Source organism: Mauremys mutica, chromosome 3 (genome assembly GCF_020497125.1).
Source record: "Mauremys mutica isolate MM-2020 ecotype Southern chromosome 3, ASM2049712v1, whole genome shotgun sequence".
NCBI lineage: Eukaryota > Metazoa > Chordata > Testudines > Geoemydidae > Mauremys > Mauremys mutica.
The window spans coordinates 208241858-208269007 of NC_059074.1; the positions used below are offsets into that span (position 1 = coordinate 208241858).

Here is a 27150-nt window from a genome sequence, read left to right on the forward strand (position 1 = left end):
CTGGCACATGTAGTCTTGAGAAAAGACGACTGATTGGGGACCTGATACCAGTCTTCAGTTATGTGAAGGGCTGTTATAAAGAGGACAGTGATCAATTGTTCTCCATGTCCACGGAAGGTAGGACAAGTAGTAATAGGTTTGATCTACAGCAAGGGAGATTTAGGTGAGATATTGGGAAAAACTTTCTAACTCTCAGGGGAGCTAAGCTCTGGAACAGGCTTCCAAGAGATTGTACAATCCCCATCACTGGAGGTTTTTAAGAAGAGGTTGGACAGACCTGTCAGGGATGGTCTGGGTTTACTTGGTCCTGCCTCAGCGCAGAGGGCTGGACTTGGCGAATTCGAGGTCCCCTCCAGGCCGACGGTTCTACGATTCTAACACAAGACTCTCCTCCTTCCATCGAGTTCGAAGTAGGAGCAGCGAGCCACAGCAGACAGTGTAGCAGTTCTGCTGCCTCTCGCTGGGTGAACTCCAGCTTGACTTAGGTGTCACCCCTCTGCCCAGACATCCATCCTGCCCCACGCCATGGCATCCATCCAATACCTCGCCAGCAGTCCCTGCAGAGGGGGTGGGAATGTAATAGCCACTTCTGTCCCTTTCGCATACCCAGGAGTCCTTGCTCCAGTAATCTGACCCTCTGGATTGGTCTCACGCTCACTGCAATCTTTGTTTTCCTCTCAAAGCAGATTACAAAACCGCGGGACGCAAACAGCACATTTATTTTTATACGGAACGAGACCCGATCCTGTTTAAGCAACACAGTACGTGACACCAGACTCCCAGGAGCTATTCGTCTAGCACAAGCAGCTCTGCTAGCCGAGGCTCCCCTCACGGGGGCAAGGAACACCGCGCGTGCTCAAACAGACTAGAGTCGCCTTCTTCGGCGCTAACAGCTCCCCTTCAAAGGTCAACAACGCAGTAACAGTGGCCAAAACCCTCAAACCCGGAGGCCGGAGTTGGGCTCAGAATAAACGAGGCCTGACTTTCAAAATGCTCAGTTCCTCGTCCCCACGCCCCGTTCGAGCGGCCAGCTTTCCAAAAGGCAAAGGTAGGACGCATGCAGGAGCCCCGCGAGCAGCCCCTGGCCCGTGCCCCCACCCCCCAGGGCCCACAGCCCAGGACAGATGGAGGCCCTGGGGCTCCCCACAGCAGTGCGGGGTCCATGGCTGGCTCTTACCCCAGCCCCGACTTGGCCAAGGGCAGGGTTTTGGGGGGAAGAGGAGCAGGGGCGGCGTCTCACGGCGAGGGGGGGTAGGTCCCACTTCAGCCTCCCCTCCCCCCAGAAGAGGCCAGCGCCGCCCCTGAGCCCTGGGAGGCACGGAGCGGTGCTGCAGGGAGTCCAGGAGAAACGCTGTCCCCGAGTCATTCAGCCGGGGACTGGGACTTGTACTCTGCCTTTCGGGACTGTCTCACCCAATTCGGGACGCGTGCTCATCCTACTCCCAGCGAGGAAACCGAGCTGGACTCTTGCATATTTCCTGCTTCCCAGAAATAATTTCCTTCGAGGGGAAATTCTGAGTGCAGAGCCCAACTTACTCCCTGCCACGCACTGCACTGCAGGTTTGGTCACCCAAAGCAAACAGTACCGTCCAGGGAGCGAGTCCTGCCCTCATGCTCACCCACGGGCCATGGCTCGAGTCCACGGCCTGGGAATCGAAGAGGACAGCTGGGCGGTTAGAGACATGACATTTACAGACAGCCTTCCAAGTCCAAACTTGCCAGCTATTTTTCATCTGCACGGCGCCCACAGCAGGGGATGTCACCTGATCCCCAGCTACTCTGGGACAGCCAGCCGGCGCCGAATGCAGCGGCTGGCCTCAGACAGAGAGCCCGTTACAGCTAGGCTCCTGGACCTGCACTGGCTGGCAGAGTGAGGTGCTGGTCTGGACCTGCCAAGCCGAGTGGTTTTTGTCCTAGCTGCCTGAATGACCTACCTCACCCTCCCCTGCAATGCCACAACGGTGACCGCCAGACCTGCCTGCGCCAACATCTCCTCATTGGCCCATTTAAATACAGCCTTCCCATGACAAGAGCGCGGCAGCACAATGGGGAGGCTGCACGCCTAGGGGCCTTGCTGCAGACACGCATGCTTTGCTCCTGAGAAACGCACCAAATACAATGAGAGGACAGCAAGCGTTTGGCTTGGGTCACCTGAAACAGGGAAGGAGTTCGGAGTTTCCAGAGGATGGCTGGCCTTCGGTGTAATCTGGCCCACTTCCAAGGCTTTTCGTTCTTCAGAAGCATTTGTAGGCGCCCAGGAGATCAATCACCCCTGCAAGAGAGGGGTGAACGGTATCCAGAAAGGGAGCAACTCCCCCAGGGGCTGGGGAACAGCCACAATGCTCCTCCTCTCCTCAGCGGGACACCAGAGATTGGGTGGCTCCGGGCTCGAAATGGCCCTCAGGGGTGGGAAGGGAAGTGACGGAGGGAGAAGCGTGGACACACAAAGGAAGTTTGGCATGTAACGTTTTGGAAAGCTCACCTCACTCCTCGGACAGCATGTTTCATTAGGCTAAACATCTCACCATCTGGGGCTCCTAGCAGCTGTTCTCCGAGACCAACACACAGACCTGCTACTCGGTAAGTGGTAGACAGGCGTTGTAAGAAGCTGCCCAGCACTCAGGAACCAGAGCACGAGGCAGCAAAAGGGAGATAACCCGGCTCTTCTACCACACTCTGTCCATCTACTTAGACTGTAAACTTGGCCGGACTGGGGCTGCCTCCCACTGGGCGTATGTACCAGGCCCAACGCAACGGCCCCTGCAGTGCTCCTGTAATGTTAAGAGCACCAGGAAGGGGAGGGAATGCTGATCTGGCATGGGGGGTGCCCCACACACGCCTCATGACTAGAGGTTTGGGGAAGGACCATGGACAGAAAAGGGATTCAGCTGCAAGCCAGGACGTTTGACATCACTAGCTAAGGGCTGTTTCTCCTGCGTTGTACTGATTCTACGATAAAGAGCCTCGGCCCAAGCGAGAGGGGAAGAAGGTGCCCCCTACACACAACCATATAGCACCAGCGAGCAATTGTAAATTTAATCTCTACACGGGGGCAGGGTGGTTCAATCGACAGCTTTTTGCTGCGTGTTAGGTGATGCGCATTGCACAAACCCCACGGAGAGCGTGCCCATGGGACGGCCTATTCTCGGTCAATGCATAACCTTGCGTAAGCACAGCAGTGGTTTGCTGGGCACTGAGGATGTGGCATTCTCAGAGGGTATCCCATGCTCCTTTGCATCGCTGCGGAACAGTGTGCATTCTGGGATTTTCCTTGCTGTGCACTATGGGATGCAGAGTGGAAGTCACATTTTTTAAGAATTCCATGCTTCATCTGTCGCTGCCCCATACTTCCTTTGGGGGTGGGCCAGCACCGTCTTCAAATCGTGGTTGACCCGCACGGACCCAGCACTGTGCCGCAGCACCATGCCGGCAACCTCAAGCACGCAGAGGCTGCTCAGGCTGCATCTCGCACTCGGAGCTGGACAAATTCGGCTCAGGACTTTGCCAGTCGCACTGCGGAGCAGATGATGTGCTGGCAGCAGCAGCTCCTCCGGAAGCAGGAGGATTTTCAGTGGCAGTGGAGTTGGGACGCAGACAAGGAAGATGCCAAGCAACTGACAGTAGAGGACCAGTTCCTAGAGCAGCTTCTCAGGGTGCAGTGCCGTTTCTGGGCTCAGGAAGCCAGACCAGATGGGGCAGGGGATTTTTCTTTAGACTTGGGATGACCAGCAGTACCAAGAGAATTTCAGGACGACGACATATCCATGGGCAGGCGGATCCGGAAGCTGACACTCCTGAATGCTATTGGTCCATAGCCAACCAATTTGGCATGGGAAGATTGACTGCTGGGGTCACTGTCATGCAGGCATGTGGTGCCAGGAAACAGGGTGCAAAGCTGAGTAATGTCCAGGAGGTTATTGATGGCTTTCCACACAGGAGGGTTCCCAAACTCTACTGGGGCAACTGATGGGATCCCCGTGCCTATTCTTTGCCCCCCACCCCATGAGGGCTCAGAATTCACGAACAGGAAGGGGTATTTCTCCACGGTGTTCCAAGGCTTGTCACCCACCGTGCCACATTTACGGACACAGAAGCTAGCTTGTCTGGAAGGGTCCACACAACGCTAGGATCTTTCAGAATTCAGCTCTGTTTAAATTCATGGAGCAAGGACAGCTGCCCCCGGGAACACTCTGGACATTCCTCTGGTTCCTGGGAGACCCGGCTTATCCTCTGCTTCTCTGGTTAATGAAGCCATTCACAGGCCACTTGGACAGAACTATTTAACAATCGCCTCCGTTGTTGCAGAACAGCCAGTGGAGGCATGTCTGGCCATTCGCAGAGGGGATGGCACCGATGGTGGAATAAGTTGGAGGCAGCAGAAAAAAACAAACACCAAAAATGTCAGCAGCATATTGCATTTCATAAAAAGGTTTTGAGAGTAAGGGTGAAAGCCCGAACGATGGGCGGCAGGCTGAGCCGGCTGAGCAGCCAGCATGACACCCAAGTCTAAACAGCCTGGCCAGTACGGTCAGGAATTCCTAATACTTATTTTGAGTCTCAGGCTTGAAATTGTGCATCTGTCCATCCAGCCGTGCGGAGGGGGCAGCGGAGGGCAGTGTAGTTCAGTGCTTATTTGGGCTGTGGATGTGCAACATTCTGGCAACCCATGTGTCATGGGGTGTGTTCGTAAAGCCACCTCCATTTGTGCAAACGATGATTTTCTGTGTAAAATGAACTGTCGACTCCTTGTGAAGGGTATTTTAAAGGTTTTCATTTTGCTTTATCTCCCTTGCAGACATGTTGAAAGTGCAGAGAAAATGAGCCTGGGCTCTGCAGCGATAGCCTGAACCATCCCCGGTTACCAGCGCGTAAGGACGCAGGTTATGGCGTATTTATACCTCACGGGGAGTTGCATGCCCGTAAGAGTGTAAGGTCAATGTCTACCTCACGGACAGCGAAACCACCAAACTTCCTTTCCTGTAGCCACGGTCTCGGCAAACTTTTGCACTTCGCACAGAAGAGCGATTCGTGCTCCAGCTTGACGCAGGAGGGCGGTGCCATAGAGGCTCCGGCCAGACCAGACTGCCAGCCGACATCGGGAGCTGGCAAACAGCAGGGAGGTGGCGTTCAATGGGCAGGACAGTTGCGGGGGTGGAAGAAAATAGGCACATGGGTGAATGTTTTCCGTGGCAGGGCCTGAAAGTGGCCGGTAGATGGGACGTCAGCACGAGACCAAGGCAGACAGCTGCCGTATTGGAAAGGTGTGTGGGAGGGCTGGACGGACAGTGGAGGGTGATGGACGGGAGCGAGCACCTGGCCCAGAAGCCAGCATGGCAGTAATAATCAATTAACACAACTTAATAACTGATGTTAAACCTCACAAAAAGACGCACCCACTGAGGCTCCCCCCTGGGATTAGCCAGTTCAGCCCCAGCAGGGGTGATGGCAGGGCAGGAACCAGGCTCATCTTCTGCCTGGCAGGTGGTGTCAGCACCCTGAGTCCTGACGAGATCATGGCTTTCCGGGAAGATCTCTTCACCAGCGAGTCTTGCTGGCTCCATAAGCTTCCTGGGTGCAGGGGTTACATAGTTCTATAAAACCCCATCCAGCTCCTCAAAAGGCAGATTGGGGACATGCCCCCAGCCAGATTTTTTCCCCGTTATCCTTCATTTTAACATAGGTGCTCTGGGGTGTTTGCTCTTTATCCAGCACTGTGCTGCATCCCAGCTGTGGCCCTTTGCAGACATCTGCCTAGCAATGTGCACTTAAAGGTCTTTATTCCAGACAGTGGCTGGCCACAAGAGCTTCCTGCACCAACGCTTCTCCCTGGATGGCGAAGAGCGCCAGGGTCTCAGCACCGCTCCCAGCGGCACGTTGCAGGAATTCTGGAGTAGTGTCACAGCTAGTGTGATAAACTGGAATCCAGGGGCCAATGAACAAACAGGGGTAGGGGCCGTCCAGTCAACTTGTCTCCAGAGCAAGGGAGGGCACACAGGTAAACAGGTCAGTGAAAGTCGCCTGCAAAGCAGTGTGGGATAGCCACTGGACAAGTGCCAAAGTCGTTTGCAGCAGCATTAGATGCACAAGAACAACAGAGCGAAGTAAGTGGACTTTGAAAGAAGACTCCAGAGTCTGCAATAAATGTGGATTCAGTGCACTACAATTCATTGCACTAAGTACGCGAGCGCTTCCAGCACAGATTAACTCTGTTTAGTTCAGATAAACCCTTGCAGAGAGTGGCTCATTTGCATTCCTAAGAGGGGGGTGCAGCACAGCTGGCTAGAACCAGACAGTGCAAGGGATGCAGGGATCAGCAGCAGCACTGTGTGTATTCGCTCACCTGATTCAGGCAAGGTACATCCTAGTGTAAGTTCGGTTCTGAGCAGAGAGACTGATTGTGCTCTGCTCCAAGTCACATGGGTTGTATTGGTCCATGATACTGAGCATCATATGGCTGTGGGCGGGGGTGTCTGATCGCTGCTCAGAGGGCTGATGAACGGGTGGGATTTCCCAGAGTACCTCGTGGAGTTAGGAACTCAAATCCCAGGGACTTTCAATGCCCTTGTGAAAACACACACACACACACACTCACTCACTCTCTCTCAGCAGTGGTATCTGGGAGGAGGTTGTTTTCTACTCGTTTTTGGTCCTCGAATACTTGGCATGGGGAAGTGGTCACTGCTTTGGTACAGATGCAGAAGAAACCACATGCTGTTTTCCGTACGTTGATTAAGAGGATGACGACGCCTCGTTCTGCTCCACAGCCATTCGCGTGGAATTCCTGCACATGTTTAGTGTTTATCTGCATTACTGGCAGGGTAGGTCTCCTTCTGGAGTGCCACAGTTGCCAGTTTGTGCTGGACAGCAGGCTTCAACTCCCCTAGACATTCTACTATCCCGTACATTTTAGCCCACTGGTGTTCTTTACAATGGAGTGGGTCACCCCAGCCTTTCCTCATATTGCTTTTATAGCTAATGTAAAATTCACTGGAGTTATTGTGGTATCAGGTATTGTGAAGAGGCAGTAATCTCTGCATAGCTACAGTGGTAACCATCTTCCATAAAAGCCCTAATTTAACTTTCCTATAACTGTGGCTTGGAAAATCTGTTTGGCTTTAAGCTCTCAGATTTGCTCTGAAGCCAAAGATTAACACGTTTTTCAGACTTTGCTGAAACAAACGACATGGGTAACAGATCATTAACATCCAGGGTAATTTTTTTAACTGACTTGTCAACTGTTGGTTTCCTCCTAGCTCAAACACAGATCCTGCCCTCTAAACATTTCATATGGCTAAGTCTCCTTGAAAACTCATTGGCCCTGCCTATCTTTGGGAAAATGGGTTGTAATTAAGCAAAGTCATTAATTTTTGTATCATTTGGGACCCCAATCCTGCTTCTACTGATGTCAACGGGAGGCTTTTTTGCCATTGTCTGCGGTTGCATCAGGATTGGGCACTATGTGAATGTGCCGCAGCCTTTTGGATGGTTGAAGCTTAGAGAAAACAAAGGTCGTTCTAGGGCAGATAACAAACCAAATGACATTAATAGGCAGCAGGTTTAAAACAAATAAAAGGAAGTTCTTCACGCAGCGCACAGTCAACTTGTGGAACTCCTTGCCTGAGGGGGCTGTGAAGGCTGGACTATAACAGGGTTTAAAAGAGAACTGGATAAATTCATGGTGGTTAGGTCCATTAATGGCTATTAGCCAGGCTGGGTAAGGAATGGTGTCCCTAGCCTCTGTTTGTCAGAGGGTGGAGATGGATGGCAGGAGAGAGATCACTTGATCATTGCCTGTTAGGTTCACTCCCTCTGGGGCACCTGGCATTGGCCACTGTCCGTAGACAGGATACTGGGCTAGATGGACCTTTGGTCTGACCCAGTACGGCCATTCTTATGTTCTCATGTTATGTTCTTGAGCTCAGTTAGCAGAGCCCTGCATTTCGGGAACGGTCAAACCCGGGTTTCTCGCTCCAGCACTGCCATGTTACATGGTTTATTCTGGAAAGTGGAAAGCCTTTCCAACGATAACATATTAGCCACAATACGACTAACCAGGATTGATTTTGATCTCCCTTTTAATGAGGGAAAGAAAAATCAGCATGTCTTCAGACTTTCACTGTTATAGCTCACTGACAGCTAGAACACAGCTCTGAAAATTAATCAAACCAAACAAGTGCTTTCATGTTAACGTTTTAAAATGGCCCCTTTTGACATTTTTACAAGCAATTTAATATTAACTGGGCAGATGGCCACACAAATTGTCACATAAAACCATAAAATCCTTTTTACACTGGCTCACACACAAGAAACAGCTTTCAAGGACGAGAGGTGTCTAGTTTTCTTAAACAGTTTACAATTCTGTTAGCTAAAACCAGAGGAGAAATAAGCACAGGCCAGCTGAGGAAGACGTGTCTTCCCAATCCAGTCAGGTTCCTTTTCACAAGTGAAAGTAAATACCAGGATCTGGTAAAATTCCCCACCAAATGTCCCCTATAGATCAAGGCGCAAGTGCACATGCTTAATTTCAAGAGGAGGCAAATGAGCCTCATGGGAAGCGGGTGTCCCATGCCCTGGCCCAACATCACAGTGACTCAGACAAGACCTCCAATCACTGGGCCAGCAGTCTGGGAGAACACGCTGCCGTCCCTTTGATAAGCATTCTTATGGGCCAGCTCTTTCAAAGGGGGTGCAGTTAAGGCACAGAGAGGTTCAGTAACTTGGCTGATAGGCAGTGTCCCGGGGTTGGCACTGGCTGTGAAACCAAGCGATTCAACCAAGTTCTAATCTAGGGGCTGACAGCTTGTCACAACTGAGCACTTCTCAGCATGATGTGGAGCACGGGCAGGGTGCCTGGCTAACCTAGCTAGACAGCAAGTGTGGGTGGTTTGTCAGGTGGCCACGGAATGAGCCAGGGCTCCTCAGAAACCTGGCAGCTTGGCCAGTATCCTCCACGTCTTTACACTAATAATACTGCGATCCAGCCATCCCAGGTAGTGAAAGTTTTGTGGTGGGAACCCCAGAGCCCTAAGATAGGAAGATGGCCAACACCCAGGGAAGTCACTGGGCAGTGGGCGCCTGACACCCCTGGGTACATTAGAAAATCCCAGAAGAAAGAAGAGATGTGATCTCCCACACACACACCCTCCCCCCGGAAATTCCCAACAGCCGTTTGTTTTAACGCACTCAGGTCATTACAAGACAACAGACTTGCTTATTACGTCAGTTACAAATCCCAAGCACTTCAGAAGCAAGACACAGCCTAGCCAGACACAGGCCATTCACCCAACCCAGGAAAGGTAGGGAGGGTCCAGTGGCCTGGGACATGGCTCCCATTGCTGGCTCTGCTATTATCCTGCTATGGGACCTTGGGCAAGTCACTTCATTTCTCTTGTGCCTGTTGCCTGCCCCACCCCTTGGCTTACCCCTCTATACACTGTGAGCGCTTCAGGGCAAGGACAGAGGTACAGTATCCAGCACAGCTGGGGCCCTGATCTCAGCTGCGGCCTCTAGGTCCTGCTGTAAAACCATCATAACAATTCCCACACAACAACCCCATCCAGTGTAGACCCGATGTTTGTCTTCGGCTGGCGCTCTACATGCTAGATGCTGTCCAGAGACAGGAAGAGCTGCCTGCCCTGAACAGCTGGGATTCCAAGGTAACATCCAAAGGGTGTGATGGAGATTATATACCGTCTTCCCTCAGTCAATACAAATTCATCATTCAGTGTGTCTCTAATAAAGGCTCGGTCTACACAGGTCTGTCTCCATATACAGTAGCTATTTCAGGCAGGGTTGCAAATAGCTCTGCCAGTACAATTCCTACCTGGAGGCAGTTGTATCAGCAGGAAGGTGCATACACGCTGGGAGAGCCATTCTCCCCAGCAGAAGCACCTTTATAGAGATAAGTGCACCATACAGCCGGGATTGGACCAGCTCAGCTAACGCACACGTTGTTTTAATTTCAACATTTCCCCCTTCTCCTCCCCCAGACCTGCAGGAAGTCAGCATTTCTCCACCAGTGGCCCCCAAATCCATTGCTATTCTTTGAGGGAATTTTAACAAGGACGTACACTCGGCTCAGTTCTTATTTGTACGACTCAGCAGGTGGATTCCACTTTTCCCAGCAGAAAAGAGCACAGAAGGATGTGAGACCAGAGCGCTGCCTCAGGAAAGCTAGAGAGCTAACAGCCTGCGATGGGGCACCTGTTGCTAGATGATGGAGCCATTGTTTCCACAGGCAAAAGCATGATGTGTTAATGAGCTAACATGACAAAGCATGAAAAGCGATTACAACTGGACCATTTATGGCCTTAAATAGACTATGGGAAAAGGTGCTTTATATCTTCTTAGCAAATATGCTTTTAACACACTACGGACAAGTCCCAGGACTGGCCAGCAAACCAAACAACAACTGAGAAAATATTCTGTTTGGTTCCAGCAAATAGGAAAAGTCCACGTTGGGCCAGTCTGGGAGGCAGGGGGAGGAAAGTGTCTTTAGAGCCTTTAGCCCAGGGGTTAGGGCATTTGCCTGAGACATAGGAGACCCGGGTTTGAACCCTCTACTCCAAACAGGGACTTGAAGTCCGAGGTCCCCACTCCCAGGGGAGCATCCTAACCACCCAGCTATCGCTATTCTGGGATGGGCTGCTCTGCTTCTCCTGCTGAAGTTGCTCCACTTTGTGTAAACACTTCAATATTCATTGGGTCAGACAGAAAGTGTGAGAATGACTGTCTAGCTTGGTGGTTAAGGCTCTCACCCAGGAGGGCGTGGGTGCAAATCCCCCCTCTGCATCAGAGACCTATGAGGAGCGGGCGGGGCATGCTGAAGTTTTGCCTAGGGTCTCAGATTGCCTTGAGCAGCCTCTGGGCAGACAGCAGATGTGAATCCACACCTCCCACCTCCCAGGTGAGGGCCTTAAATCCCAAGCGTAGCCCAGAGGCTCTATTTAGTTTTAATGGTTCCCAACCAATGAGAATCAACCTCTCTTCAGAAAACAGGACAAAAGGCAAAACCAGATTAAAAGTGATTCCCATCAAGCCACCGTGCTAGCTAGTCACAATCTGAAGAGAGAGAGCGTGGTGGTGAAATTCTACATGGAAGGATACAAGGAACAGAAGACACGAACATGGGTATTTGCTACACGTCTCCAGGAGAGGGAAATGAAAGCTTCTTGGACCAGCTCCCACAATAATCCAAAACTACAGAAAATTCCCCAGCAATGGGATAGGATTTAACAGGCAGCAGGAAGGAAGTTCCTAAATTACAGGATTTACTCTAGGCACATACATTATGTTCTGGAACGTTGGAATTTCAACTAAAGTAGCTACCCAGAACCTGCTTCTGGGGGACAGGGAATGAGCAGATGTGAAAAACTGGGATGGTTGGAACCAGGGTCTACGGTGCAGTAAGGGGTGAGAGGGTCAAAGCAGCAACAATCAGGGTATGACAGTTCCGGAAAGCACATCGGGGCAATTCAGAAAATCTCCAAGTGAAATGGGAGGAAACATTGAAATTTACGAGTACAGCAAACGAGAATCCTAGGAACTCCTGAAAGCACAACAGATCAGGGAGCCTCTGAAAAAGAACGCAAGGAATAAGATTTGGCCAGTGTGGCTTGACAAGGAACTGGCTCAAAGATTTGGGGGTACACACAAACCTGGCCTGAAAATGGAAAAGCAGAGACATCATCAAACAAGAAGAATTATTCACTGAAGGCTTGCAGGGAAAGGCAGTAAGATAGTAGTGCCAAAGATATCAAAGGGAATATGAAGGACTTTCAAAACAAAGGGAAAGTAGTAGGAAGAAAGTAGGTCCATTAATAAGTGAGGGATGCAGAATTAATGGATTACTCAAAAATGACTGAGCTGCTTTTTAAAAAGCATAAAAAAATACAGAAAAGATCTTTGAACATTGGTAAGAAAGATCTTGTAAAAACAGAAGTCAGCTGATCTGAATGACATGCACTCAGGAACCGAGGGGCTTTGCTGCACCTATCTTTGAACCACCACTGAAAACAGGGGAATTCCAAGAGACAGACCTAAAACAAATGCAGAACCTTTTTTTAAAGAAGTGCATTATCCTGGAAATTACAGCCCTAAAAATCCTGCCTCTACCCCGACTAGTCCAATGGAACAAGGTATTAAGAGAAAAAAACTGAGAGTCACAGAACTATGAGCAATAGGCAGCATGAGGGCAGGTTATAAAGAGCACTTGTCAATCAAATGGGATTGATTTTAGAAAGAAGTGAAAAGCAAATGGCTGACAGGAACTCAGTAGCTGTAATATACACATGCGGATTTTAATAGCGCTTTTGATATTGTCTCAAAATCCGATATTGAAAATTTCAGAATTGGGTGGCTAGGAATGCTACAAAACAGCCGTAACAGGCGAGGCATCGAATCTGGGGAAGGTGTCTACCAGAGAACTCCATAAGCGCTCGGTCTTTGGTCTAGTCTTGCAGGAGTTTGCAAGGCAACAGGGTGGCAAAAAAGGCCAATATAATTTCAAGCTTCATATGCGGAGGGTGATCACATCATGGAGCCGGCAATTAACAGATTCTCTGTGTAGCTCCACGTGGTGGCACCTGGAACACTGAACGCCCCTAAGGCATCAAGAGCAGAAATCTACTGTCGCATCGGGGGTATTCAAACAAATGAGGCAAGCCCACATTGTCAGAGAGATCCAGCGCTCTTCAATCCACCCACAATGGCCTGCCTCCCCTACAGGCGATGCCAGCACCCCCCAAACACATATCATTTCCCTTTCCATTGCCCTGCACTGGCTAACCACACCCACGTGCGACCCAGCCACGGGGGGAGGGGAAGCCCATTACAAACATTCACAAGCTGGAATTCAGAGTCGTGCAGAAACCGAGGGAGGGAGGCTGGCAGGGCTGAGGTAAGAGGGGGATGGAAGGAGAGCTCAGAACATCTGCATGTCTGACCTGGCTACGCAATGGCTGAAGGCCGGGGCAGGCACAGCAGCAGCAGACTGTCTACACACAAGAGAGACATACACACCGAAGCATAGTACACAGGCTGTACCTAGGAGAAATGGGGTTAAAGGGAAATTTAGGCTAATGGCAAGGAAATCCTCCTGATGGGGGTGCCGAAGGCTAGGGAGCGAGACATGTAAGCCTCATCGCTGGGGCAATCTCGTGTAGGCAGCACACGCTCAACATGGCTAAAACTGAGCTCTTCACCCCACCAGCCCCCTCCACCACCGTGCACAACACCACCCACCTTCCTGTTGCTCAGGCCCATAGCCTGGGCATCTTCGTCAACCCGCTAGGCTCTCACACCCACGCTGTGTCTAAATCGCGCGGATTCTGTGTCACGTCTCTAAGATACAGCCACACGGCTAGAACTCGTAGCCAAGCTCCCGCCTGGCATCTCCGTTACCGCAACAGCCTTCCCTCCGGCCTTGACAAAGGCCATCTCGCTCCGCTCGCATCCAGTCAGAACGTCGCTGCCAAGAGCCTTTTCCCAGCCCGTCACACTGATCGTGCCCCCCTCTCTTTGCACCCCTTCCCTGGTTCCCCGCCCCCCTGCATAAACCAACTACTTATCTTCACTTTCCAGGCCCTGACCGGTCTATCCCCACCTACCACCTCTCATTCCACTCTCGCCTCCGATCAGCCAGCAATACCCCCTTGTTACATTTTCAAACAAGCACCTCCATGCTGCCCTCCAGCTCGGGAGGAGCTGCCCATACACATCTGCAAAGCCACCTCATTGTCTGGGTCTGGTCCCTCCTCCACACCTCCTTTGCCTGATGCCTACAAACCCAGGCTGTCGGTGCGCTGATACCACTGCTATGCCTATCATGCTGACCAGTATCATCTCCGTGTTTCCTGGTACTCCCTCGCTGGTCCTTCTGTATCAATGTCACCTGTTTTCTTAGGCCGTAAGGGTCTTGGGGCAGGAACCATCTTTTTGTTCTGTCTGTACAGCACCTAGCACACTGGGTTCCTGATCCATGACGAGGGCTCCCAGGCACTAGAGTGATACAAATAATAAATTAACAAGCTAGGAGTGGACGAAATCCACTACAGCATGGACAAACAGGGAACAGCAAGGCACTGGTCCCCTGGAGATGGGCTGCATGATCTGACAGATCTTCTTCATCTCTACCTTCCACTACGCCATTTCTTCTAAAGCTCTGATACCGTGCCCTCCAGCTGGGATCATTCCACACGCAGAGAAACACACAGCGTGAGCAGCCCAGACTTCAGCACAAACTTAATCTACTCCAGTAGCTGCCTATGACTATTGCTGCCCAGCCATTCCCTCCTTCAGCAGACAAGGAACTTGACAGAAGAGGAGGTTGCGGAGAAGCAGTATCCAGAAAAGGTGGTAACAGCCATAACTCATCGAATCAGTTTATAAATGAAGATGATCAGCTGAGCTCCATTTTAGCCGGGTCCCAGGCCAAGCAGCAGCAAGACGGCACTAATACAACCACAAATACATATAAGGGCTTTAGAGCGGAGCCCTGAGCAGCTCCGGAGCAGTAGAGCTGCAGGTTTTTGCCTGGAGCTGGAGCAGAGCCAGAGCACAGATCCAAAGCCCTGATACATACGGCACTCAAGAATCTAGCAAGCCGTCATGGTTAATTGAAGTATGCTAGAGAGACACGCCAGAAAGCACCAGATACCACCGTAATAGATACGGTATGAAAACAGAGGTTACTGCCTAGCTGCTTTGATAGCAGTATAAAATGTCATTCACTCAATCTCAAACCCTTGTTAGAAACCAATCTTAATTACAACAGTAATTCAGAACAATCTTCGATCCAATTACAGTACAAAGTTAGCAGCTGGAGAGACAACACGCGGGAAAATGTCAGGCTTTTCGGCAGAGACAAGATGGGTGAGGTAATATCTTATTGGACCAGCTTCTGTTGGTGAGCAAGACAAGCCTTTGGTAATCTCAGACTGTCTTACTGACCAACAGAACTCAGATTTGTTTAGATCTGAATACCCATAACGATTGAAAACTGGCTAAAGAGTGAAGAAGTACTGAATTGCAAGGCCCGTCTAGCAGGTGGGGTGTTGCAGGGACTGGTGTTAGGCTGTTTTATTTAGCATGTCATTAATGACCTGGAAGGAGGCATAAGTACATCAGAGCATGTCAATTAAGTTGCCAGGGGATACCAAGTTAGAAGTGCAGCAAAGACAAAGAAGGATGGAAAATAACACAAAGGCATCAAACAAATGAGTCATTCTGGAGAAATACAATTTAACAGATCTGGAGAAAAATTACTCCAAGTGGATTCAGGGCTTATGGAGGAGAGGTGCTTAAAGGCAGTAGTGACAAAGGAGAACCAACAGCGGACAAGGATGAGATGTTTGTTTGGAACATTTTATTTTTTATCTGGGGTAAAAGAAGATTGTAATCAAACCACGTTACAAAGGGGATTGTTTCCATGCAAGCAACTGGACGACTGCACAGCACTCCCAGCCTGGAGCTTCCCTCACATGCAATAGCATCAATATGTTCCTTAAAAGGACAATATGGAATCAATCAACACTCCCAGAGTTGTGACTCTGACCATCTTATTCAGACCGAAAGTGTCCCTGGAAATGTAAAGGCTTGTCCTCTTTAGAGTCAATACATCTGATTTAGTTATGGAATAACATGAGTGTTTATTAGGAAGCCTAATATGCATATTAAGAAATAAAGATATTCCACCTGGAATAAACAAACGCCCAGTTCACAGACCCTCATCGTGCAATACAACAGCCTCCGAGGGGCAAACATTCAGGAAGCACAAGACTGAGCTGCAATAGAGCCAGACTGAATCCAGCCTTCCTATTTCCTTTTCTGGAGTGAAGGCCTGTAACTGATCCACTAGGAAGCTCAACTTCCCAGGGCTGTGAGAACAGCTGCTGCCCAAGCACAGCAGCGCCACCAGAGCTAGGGCTGAAGCCATTTCTCCACACTGCACTACATTTTTAGGATCTATCCCTTGCACAGAATGAAGGAGGCTGCTGATCTGTCTAAAATGGAGGTCTGACCACCAGGCTGCTTGGATCCAGGTGGAGGCACTACATGCGTGGAACCTGTAGTCTCCTGGGCAATGGGAGGGTGGCTGCGGCTAGCACCTAAGGATCCCCTATTTTAAGATTCTGCGGCTGCAGTTTCAGTTTCAGTTATGGAAACTTGTGTCTTCCAACCATGTTTCCATGAGCCTATAATTTTCCAACACATGCATGGGGAGCGGAGGGGGACTTCAATAAACAACGCAGAAGTCACAAGTGATTTGCTAAAGATAGCACCATGGGGTTCCACATTGACTGTTTCCCAACGACTCTGGTTCAGACAGAAAGAACAGGAGTACTTGTGGCACCTTCAAGACTAACAAATTTATTTGGGCATAAGCTTTCGTGGGCTAAAACCCACTTCATCGGAGGCATGCATTGGAGAATAGTGTATTCTCCACTGCATGCATCCGATGAAGTGGGTTATACATCTTCTTACTCTATTTTCCACTGCATGCATCCGATGAAGTGGGTTTTAGCCCACGAAAGCTTATGCTCAAATAAATTTGTTAGTCTCTAAGGTGCCACAAGTACTCCTGTTATTTTTGCTGATACAGACTAACATGGCTGCTACTCTGAAATCTGGTTCAGACAGGATCAGTTTCTAAAGACAAAAGTTTTTTTCCCCCCTAACTACCAGCACCACAGAATCCATCTGGGATGTTCAAAGAAAGGTGGGCTCCTTCAAGCTCATACATCACCACCATAAGAGTCACCAGGTCAAATTCAGCCTTGTTTTGCTCCCAAGAAGCTGTGGCTGCACAGTTGTGAAGGTAGAATTCCATTCGACAAATAGACTTCAGCATTCTGCTGATGTGCCTGCCAGAACGGAATCCTTCTTTCTCACCGTAACTAGAAGGGCAAGGACGCATTCATCACTAAAGCAAGCAGTTATGATACTGAACACAAACCTGGAGCAGAGCTGTCAAGGAAGAAGGGACCACTGTAAGAGTATGTAACGTCCTGGAATTGCCTAACTTTTTAAAACTTGATTTCACAGCACGTATGTTATTATTGCAAGGTTTTTTCATTTAACATTAGAGGTGCAGTAACGCCTCTATGGGTTGTTTCTCATTTAAAGGCAGGGGCCCGTTCTCTTTATTTTGAATGAATTTATCTTGTGCATATCACACAAATTTAAGCACAGTGGGTAAAAATACTGAAGTACTGAAAATCCCTAGAAATGTCGATGGAATATTACTTGGTAAGAGTCCAAATTAATGTTAAAGTGGGAGTTTCTAGAAAATTCAATGCAACTTTTCTCAAACTCCTTTAACTCGCAGTAGCGGGTTCATGAGTCATGCTTTCCATATAGCAAAGGCATACTGACAGCATTCCGGGGGACTTTCCTTAAACAAAATCAGAATGGGACACTTAATCCCAAATAAGAGCGTCCACACAGGGACTTGCACCGCTATAACTAGAGGTGTGAATTAAAGCTGATTTGAGTTATTTTAATGCAAGTTTGTGTGCAGATGGGGCCTCAGGCACAACGGATGGAAACCAAGCAGGGGGGCTCCCCAGCAGGTGAGGCAGAGCTGGGAAGCCAATCACTCCTGCACAGCTGGGTAGCTTAATTGCATGATCAGAAAACAGGAGACTGGGCTTCCAGGTGCTCAACTCCTTCCACATGTCTGCACAACAGCCCAGTGCCAGGGAAATCCAGCTTTGTTCACTGAGTTTGAGCGCTCCCAGAGCCAGAAAGTGCCAGCCCTGCCTCTCCCAATCCAGAGCAGCGCATTCAGAGGGTGGAGTGGGCACGGAGCAGAAGTCCCACAGCCCCTGAAAGCTGGCGAATCTAATCCAAGTCAGGAAGGACGACACATCTGCTCTGGAATGAAACTGAAGTATATTGTTCGTCAGCCTGGAAAGAGACTTTTTAAAAACTAATTCTAAACCCATTTGAGCCTTTCTTGATTTAGCCAATCGCTCTGGAGCCCAAGAGGAAGACATCCTGCCAGGCACAGTAGCTGGCTTCCATAACTATTCTTCTGTGATTCAGCACAACCCTGCGATCACAATGAAGCCATGAGAGGTGGACATTTAATTTCATTGGTCACGGTTTCACACACATGCTGTTTCAGAGGACATCTACCTTAAAGGTGGCATCTTTGGCAGCTATCAGCCAGGGGGCCTTTCAGCATGTCCTTTCTAGCAGCAGCTGGGAACAAGTCAGCGTCTATGGTCAGTGCAAAAGTCCCAGATTTGATTAGGATTTTGGGTAAAGACAACATACTTGTAACACACAGAAAGGTCCCTTCCAAGAAGACTTCCAATAGTGAGGTTATATTACACTTTATTATGGGAGTGCCCCAGAGCCTCAAACAGGATCTGGGCCCCAGGCCATAGAATAAAACAGTCCCCACCCTGAAGAGCTCATAATCTAATTAAGACATGACAACAAGTGGGTGTAACAAGCAGAGTGACCAACACATGGGCACCTAGTGACACACACGATTAGCTGGCCTGAAGTCAAAGATTTGGTTTTAAAAAATAAAATCATGATACTAGCAATCCTCACTGGCCATTTGCCTGGATGGTGCTAAGCTGTGGAGCCGGAGCCGGAGCCAGAGCCAGAGCCCGAGCCCGAGCCCGAGCCCGAGCCCCGCTGCCGGGGTCGGGGGGGAGACCTGAAGCCCAAGGGTTTCAGCCCCAGTAGGGGGGCCTGTAACCTGAGCCCTGCCACCCAGGGCTGAAGCCCTTGGTCTTTGGCAATAGCCCCAGGCCCTAGCAAGTCTAAGCCAAGCTTGGCAACCCTATTAGAACAGGGTCCTGCCCCACAGTTTGAGAACAGCTGGATCCAATCATCACTGGTTACTGTCTGCAGTTCTGATGTCAACATCCTTTTAGAAATGTAGACAAACTACAACGGGCTCACAAGAATGAGTCAAGATCTGGAAAACCTCCCACAGAGGGAACATTTAGGAAGCTCAGCTTATTGAAGAGAAAGTTAAGAGAGACTTGATCACGGTCTGTATGCAGCTATATGGGGAGAAGATTTCTGATAGCAGAGAGCTTTTCACACCAAAGACACAAGATCCAACGACCGGAAACTGAAGTTGGATAAATTGTCTTCATCCTTAGAATGCAAATCTTTAAACCCAGAGGAGAATTAGCAATGGGAAGAACTTATCTAAGGATACAGTGGATGTGATCAACATAGGAATTCCTGGGTGAAATTCTCTGGCCTGAGTTGTGCAAGAAGTCAGACTAGGCGATAGTCCCTTCCGGCCTCAAAATACATTAACCCCTTTCACTCCTTAAACACCAGAGACCTTGTGACCACACTGTGCTATTGTGACCAGTCCTGGGTGTCAGCCACAGGATTCCCATTCTCTGGGAAGCCACAATAAGGAGTGCTCTTCAAAGTAGCAGCCAACCCACTTCCAATTCCATTTACCTCCCCCTTAAATCCCATCTCAAACCTACCGTACAAGCGTCTCCCAATAACTTCCCCTCTCTAAGCGTCATCCCATTACTCCTACTTATTTGCCTTTTACCACCCCAAAAACATTTCTTCCCCTCGTTGGTGTGTATAGTCTTCTCTTTGTTGTAGCTTACGTGCACATGCACACACCTTGCCACTGAACTCAGCTACACACACACACACAGCATCTTTACTCCTTCTGCATAAATCCCTCTCTTTAGTCCCCCGATCATTGCTGTTCTTCTTTGAACTCTAATTTGTCAATATCCATCTGGTAACATGCCCAGAAATAAATATAACAGTCTAAGTCAGTGATTCTCAAAGCCGGTCTGCCGCTTGTTCAGGGAAAGCCCCTGGAGGGCTGGGCCGGTTTGTTTACCTGCCGCGTCCGCAGGTTCGGCCGATCGCTGCTCCCACTGGCTGCGGTTTGCCTCTCCAGACCAATGGGGGCTGCGGGAATCAGCGCGGGCCGAGGGATGTGCTGGCTGCCGCTTCCCACCGCCCCCATTGGCCTGGAGAGGCGAATCACGGCCAGTGGTAGCCGCAATCAGCTGAACCTGCAGACGCGGCAGGTAAACAAACCGGTCCGGCCCGCCAGGGGCCTTCCCTGAACAAGCAGCGGATCGGCTTTGAGAACCACTGGTCTAAGTCACCCTAGAACTGTAGCGAGAAACTATTACTTCCCTGCTCCGTGTTGTGATTCAGCCTCAGGAGTATGAATATGCAGCCCAAAACTGTGTTGGTTTCTTCGCAGCCATATCACATTCCAAGTTTCTGTCCAAGATCCTGTCCTCTAACCCAAGGTCTCTTTCAGCGTCACTGCTATCCAGGTTTCTGCTGCCAATTTATAGTTTATTCAGAATATTTTAGCCCAGATGTGTTCATTCAAGTTGCTCAGTCAAGTTTCCTTAATATTCTTTTCTTTTCACTTAATTCCTCCCCATCAGTACAGAGGTACTCTTAAAAACCCTACACATTCACCAGACCCAGAAGAACGTAGGTAGAGAGACACTTTTGTTCTGGGTTTTTAATCTGCCTAAGTTTTGTGCAACATTTACATACCATGTTGACAGACACTAAGATAAGCGGAGAAGCAGCCATTTGACTGTAATGCTTCTCCTGATTAAGTTATCATCTAAGCAATCAAGGGGCCTCTTTGATCGCCATTTGCCTGGAGTTGTTAACCAAAAGACACATGGTTAACTAAGATCTCCAATGTCCTCTGGCTTCAAGAACCTCAAGAGTTGGCACTTGAATTTTTTTGTTCTTGTTTTTCACCTGTCATAAGCAGGTCTATTAAATCCAGACATACCATCATCCATCAATATGGTTAGCACCTAATGCAAATGTTCCTGGTTACACCAGTGGGTCCTTTTACAACATCCTAGGATCAACTCTGAGTATCTGCATTGCACTAAAGATCTCAGAGTACAAATCATTCTGAGATTTAGTACAAAAGGGTTTTCACTGCAACACAAAATCCATATTTGAAAATCAAGTTCTTGAATATGGTGTGTCCACATCTGGTCTGGGTCTAATCCAGCCAGGCACTATCAACCAAAAAAAGCCATCTACACTTGAGGAGATCTAGCCACCTGAGCATCAGGTAAAAGCTGGGCCAGCATGGCTCAGTAATGGAAACAATACTTCCTGCTGCTTCTCTTGCTAGAATTCAGGCTTCAGTGAATTCACTGATGCCAAAGGCATTTCTAAACACTTGCTGCAGCTGGCGCCAGGGGCAACAGTATATTCCTACAGGGAAGAGCTTCGCTTCATGAGATGAGGCAAATAGTGCCAGGGCGGAGGTGCAGAAGGCTAAATTTCAGTTCCCTTGCTCAGGCCAAGAGACTGTATTAGCCAAAGGAATTACAGCTCATAAAAATCTTCAAATGCTATTGCTATCTATCATTCCAGTAACTTGAGCACTCCGGAGAAGAGAGACAGGTGCTCTTGCAGTCGTGCACTATGATGAGGGCATCAATACAAGATCTTACACAGACAGACAGCGTTGAGGACGACAACATAAGAGTTTAGTAAACAAGTCAGACAACACAGCATTTGAGATACATTTGTCTTCACGAAGTAGGTAAAGAAATAAGAAGAGGGACACTTGTTTCTAAAAGCCAACTCTGATGTCCAGCAATCTCATTTAAAAGTTTGTCACAAGCACAATTCTCTCCCCTCTGGACAAGTGTGCCCATTTTTGTCAGTTTTCCCGCTAAGCTAGCCAGTCACAATTAGGCTGTTTAAAGAACTAAGCAAGACAGGTCCAAGTTTTAAGTAGCATCCTCCCCCATAACCTCTCAGAACTGTTTTTTTCTCTGAGTTCTCCAGTGAAAACTCATCTGGCCCCTCATTTCCACCCAGATTACTGCAATTTCTTTATCCCTGGCCCCTCTGATGCACTGCCTTCTTCCACCCCATCCAAAATACTCTGCTGGCAAAATCATCTTCCACGTCCATCTGAGTGACCACATCCTCCACTGCACAGAAGTCACGCTGTTTGTCTTAATATTCAGAGCCCTCGGCCCACCTCCCTTTTCTCCATCCGTGCCTCATTTTCCACCGCAGAGCCCCATCTACCTGTATGTCAGCTCACTTTCCATGCCTTCTTCACTATGTCCTCCCCCAACCCCAGACCCACATGAGGCTACTACCCTCTCCACAACCACTCCTGGAGACCCACTCCTGCCAGGAGTCCTATGGGTAGCTCACTGACCAATGAGGACAAAGAGTAATTTGGGACTCATTTACATGTCCTATTTTAAAAGTGTTGGTGACAAGTGGACCTAAATTACACCCCATCATCCTGTCTTTAGATTGTGAGCACCTCAGGGCAGGGACTGTGTCGTCTTCTCTGGTTAGAAAGTGCCTACATTGTGCAGAGAGAGGGGCCGTGTCTCTAGCTACCAAAAGCGCGGATAAGAGCAGCACTGAAGCTGGGAGCACCACAAGGGAGTTCTTGGCAGCACCTGCCCCAGGTGCGAGAGTGGAGCTAAGGAAAGTGAGCTCCCACTAGGCACTCAAGCCACTCTTCCAGGCTAAGCGGGAGGGAAGCAGACTGAGACCAAGCTGTGGAACTCCGACTCCCCCAAGACCAGAGTACCGGTTACGCTATGCATACCCTAAACATCCATGAAAACCAGGCCACATACCATGGCCCAAACCTAAGAGTCTCACCGCAAACGTTCTTCATCCACAACCCAAATCCCCTGCTCCCGAGTCACTCTGCTCTCAGGTTCTTCAAACCCACTGCTCCCTCCAACCCCACAAAACCCAGAGAAAGAGTTCTGTAAAACCCACCAGAACAACAAGCACCCGCCACGCCATAGCCCTCCCTCCGGGGATTCCCACATCCACCCCCACTCAGACCCACTGCTGGACAGGCTCTGACACCCCTCCCCCCCCAGCCAGGCTGTAAAGAGATTTCCAAAGCACCCCCCCACCTCACACTGGGGCCCATACACCCCACACACACCTCCTGCTCCCCAGATACCCCCTCACAACCCACCCACCCTCTTCATAAAGCACCTATTGCAGAAGAATGAGCCCCCCAAATAACCCTGCTCCATAAGCGACACACACACAGAAGCCCCACATCCCCTACAACCTGCCCCCTGCCTTCCCCCCACATTCAACCCCCATAAACTCCCCACACCTCACCGCCTACCCCACCCCCACTTCTACTCTGACACCTTCTGCCCCACAAATCCCCCATTTCCCCCCTACCCACAGGCTCCCCCCCACCCAACACCCCATGAGCCACCCACACTGACAGCTCCCCACGCCCCATAGCCCCCCCACAGACAGTGCCTCACAGCCCCCCCACACCCACCGACGGCTCCCCACACCCCATAGTCCCCCCACACCAATGGCTCCCCATGCCCCATAGTCCCCCCACATACCCCAATGGCTCCCCCCGACACCCCATAACCCCCCCATGGTGCCCCACGGTACATAGCCCCAACGGATCCCCACTCTCCATAGCCCCACACACATACACCGACGGCTCCCCCCACACCCCATAGCCCCCCCATGGTGCCCCACACCCCGACGGCTCCCCACACATACCCCGACGGCTCCCCCCACGCCCCATAGCCCCCCCCATGGCGCCCCACATCCCGACGGCTCCCCCACGCCCCGACGGCTCCCCACACGCCCCATAGCGCCCCACACCCTGACGGCTCCCCACACGCCCCACACCCTGACGGCTCCCCACACGCCCATTAGCCCCCCCCATGGCGCCCCACATCCCGACGGCTCCCCCCACGCCCCATAGCCCCCCCATGGCGCCCCACATCCCGACGGCTCCCCCCATGCCACATAGCCCCCCACACCCCGACGGCTCCCCACACGCCCCATAGCGCCCCACAGCCTGACGGCTCCCCACACGCCCATTAGCCCCCCATGGCGCCCCACACATACCCCGACGGCTCCCCCCACGCCCCATGGCGCCCCACACCCCGACGGCTCCCCCCACGCCGCATAGCCCCCCCCATGGCGCACCACACCCATCGACGGCTCCCCACGCCCCATAGTCCCCCCACATACCCCAATGGCTCCCCCCGACACCCCATAACCCCCCCCCATGGTGCCCCACGGTACATAGCCCCAACGGATCCCCACTCTCCATAGCCCCACACACATAACCCGACGGCTCCCCCCACGCCCCATAGCCCCCCCCCATGGTGCCCCGACGGCTCCCCCCGCGCCGCGCCGCTCACCGGGGCACACAGCTGGGCGCCGAGCGGTCGATCTCCCAGGTGGCGAACAGGTTCATGGGCACCGGGACCGGCCCGGACCCCGCCGCCCCGCACGGACCCGCCGGGGGCCCGGCCGCGCCGCCCGCCCCGGGAGCCGCCCCCAGCGCGCCCGCCGCCGCCGCCGCCATCCCGATCCCGCCGCCGCCCGGGAGCCGACACTGGAGGGGGCGGCGGGAGCCCCAGACCCGCGGCGCGGCGCGGCGCAGCCTCCGCCCCAGCGCCGGGGGGCCGGGCCGGCCTCCGCCCGCAGCCAATCGGACGGGAGGGGGCGGGACCCGCGGGACCCGCGCCCAACCAGGGAGGCGGGGCGGGGCCACCCGGGAAAAACAGCCAATGGGGGCACGGAGGGCGATGTTGGTGGGCGGGGCTCTGCTGGGCGTGGGAGTTACGTGAGGAGATGGCAGGGGCTGCTGCTCGGGGGGGGGGGGCAATAAGCGGGACCCCCCCCCCGCCACGATAGAACCCGGGGGTCCCGGCCCCGCCCCCCGGAGCGCAGACCCCCCCGCCACGATAGAACCCGGGGGTCCCGGCCCCGCCCCCCGGAGCCCGGACCCCCCCCGCCACGATAGAACCCGGGGGTCCCGGCCCCGCCCCCCGGAGCCCGGACCCCCCCGCCACGATAGAACCCGGGGGTCCCGGCCCCGCCCCCCGGAGCCCGGCCCCCCCCCCCGCCACGATAGAACCCGGGGGTCCCGGCCCCGCCCCCCGGAGCGCAGACCCCCCCGCCACGATAGAACCCGGGGGTCCCGGCCCCGCCCCCCGGAGCCCGGACCCCCCCGCCACGATAGAACCCGGGGGTCCCGGCCCCGCCCCCCGGAGCGCAGACCCCCCCGCCACGATAGAACCCGGGGGTCCCGGCCCCGCCCCCCGGAGCGCAGACCCCCCCGCCACGATAGAACCCGGGGGTCCCGGCCCCGCCCCCCGGAGCCCGGACCCCCCCGCCACGATAGAACCCGGGGGTCCCGGCCCCGCCCCCCGGAGCCCGGACCCCCCCGCCACGATAGAACCCGGGGGTCCCGGCCCCGCCCCCCGGAGCCCAGACCCCCCCGCCACGATAGAACCCGGGGGTCCCGGCCCCGCCCCCCGGAGCCCCGACCCCCCCGCCACGATAGAACCCGGGGGTCCCGGCCCCGCCCCCCGGAGCCCGGACCCCCCCCCCGCCACGATAGAACCCGGGGGTCCCGGCCCCGCCCCCCGGAGCGCAGACCCCCCCGCCACGATAGAACCCGGGGGTCCCGGCCCCGCCCCCCGGAGCCCGGACCCCCCCGCCACGATAGAACCCGGGGGTCCCGGCCCCGCCCCCCGGAGCCCGGACCCCCCCCCGCCACGATAGAACCCGGGGGTCCCGGCCCCACCCCCCGGAGCCCGGACCCCCCCCCGCCACGATAGAACCCGGGGGTCCCGGCCCCACCCCCCGGAGCCCAGACCCCCCCCGCCACGATAGAACCCGGGGGTCCCGGCCCCGCCCCCCGGAGAAAGGACCCCCCCGCCACGATAGAACCCGGGGGTCCCGGCCCCGCCCCCCGGAGCCCAGACCCCCCCCGCCACGATAGAACCCAGGGGTCCTGGCCCCACCCCCCGGAGCGCAACCCCTCCACCACGATAGAACCTGGGGGTCCCGGCCCCGCCCCCCATGGATGCAGCCCCTTGGGATGGAACCCAGGAGTCCTGGCCTCGCCCCCTCTCCCCCCATCCCATGGACACTGCTTCACGGGATGGAACCCAGGGGTCCTGGCCTTGCCCTTCCCCCGATGGACACAGCCCCACGGGATGGAACCCAGGAGTCCTGGCCTTGCCCCCTCCCCCCCCCAAAGGGTGCAGACCCCCGGGATGGAACCCAGGGGTCCTGGACCTGCCCCCCCCCCATGGATACAGCCCAGGGGTCCTGGCGCACACATCCTTTCTCCTCCTCCTCAAAGACACCCGTGCAAGAGGCAGCCAAGGCCTAGCTTCCAGCAGGGCCACTGCCTGGCGGCTCGAACAGGCTGAAGGTTCAGGGGGGACTAGCCCCAAACTTGATTTTCTGAACAGAAATGGACCACACACTTAACAACAGCACTTGGCCTCTGAAACCCTTCCTCTGGGAGCTCCGCGGCCAGCCCTGTGGCCTCTCTCCCATAAAAAGCACTGGACACTTTTAAACGCCCTCCTTCCCAGATACCACCCGCTGTTACAACTATTTCACAGGATAATCCTACCCAGGGGAGAAAGGTGGGCCCAGCTATAGCTTATACTGAATGGGAGGAACCCCCATGCACCTGTATATCAGCAAACAAGTACTGTTTAGACTGGAACTCCCCACACAGCAGCTGCAGACTAGAACCAGGGCCATTCCTGGTGCTACTTACAATTCCCAAGCCAGGGTGGTGATCCCAGAGCTAAGCATTCAGGTGAATTTTGTCAGGCACACACCCCAACCTCACCCAAAAGCTGACTTTCTTGAAAAAGATCTTCTGTGACTGAACTGTCCCATGTTCAGTCATAGGGGAGGATGTGGGGGAAGCCTGAAGTGAATAGGAGATCATCTTCATTTATGAGACACTCAAATTGGTGAGTTTTCATTTTAGAAAAAGTGTCTAATGATATTTTGCCAAAACATCTCTCAAAAATGGATTGATCTAAACATTTCAAATCCATTTGTCCCATGTTCCTCAGCAAGAATGAGTGCATGGGACTTACTATACATGACAGCTTGGAACCTCTGGGAGCTTGGCAAACAGTCTAAGCTTTTAAAGAGCCTGGTGGAATTTAGAAGCAAGATGAATGTCTCCAGAACGTGTACATTCAGTGAGACAAGGAAGAGTTTCCATCCAAGCCTGATCGTTTTACTCCCTGCTGGCTCTACAAAATACTGAAAGGATACTGTCTACCTGAAATCTGGCCTGTACAGGGACTTAGAGGAGGAATTTTTTTTAAA

The 27150-nt window shown here is 52.5% G+C and overlaps 1 protein-coding gene across 3 annotated transcripts in view; it reads right to left on the reverse strand.

The window, feature by feature from the left end:
* LOC123367454 (phosphofurin acidic cluster sorting protein 1-like) overlaps positions 1–24328 on the reverse strand; it is a 119086-nt gene extending 94758 nt beyond the window's left edge. For all 3 annotated transcript variants that reach the window (XM_045011717.1, XM_045011716.1, XM_045011715.1), the window contains exon 1: positions 24195–24328. In XM_045011717.1, coding sequence (XP_044867652.1) covers positions 24195–24250 — 56 coding nt within the window. In that variant the 5' untranslated portion in view covers positions 24251–24328. The remainder of the gene's footprint in view (positions 1–24194) is intronic.
* Positions 24329–27150: the final 2822 nt, after the last annotated feature.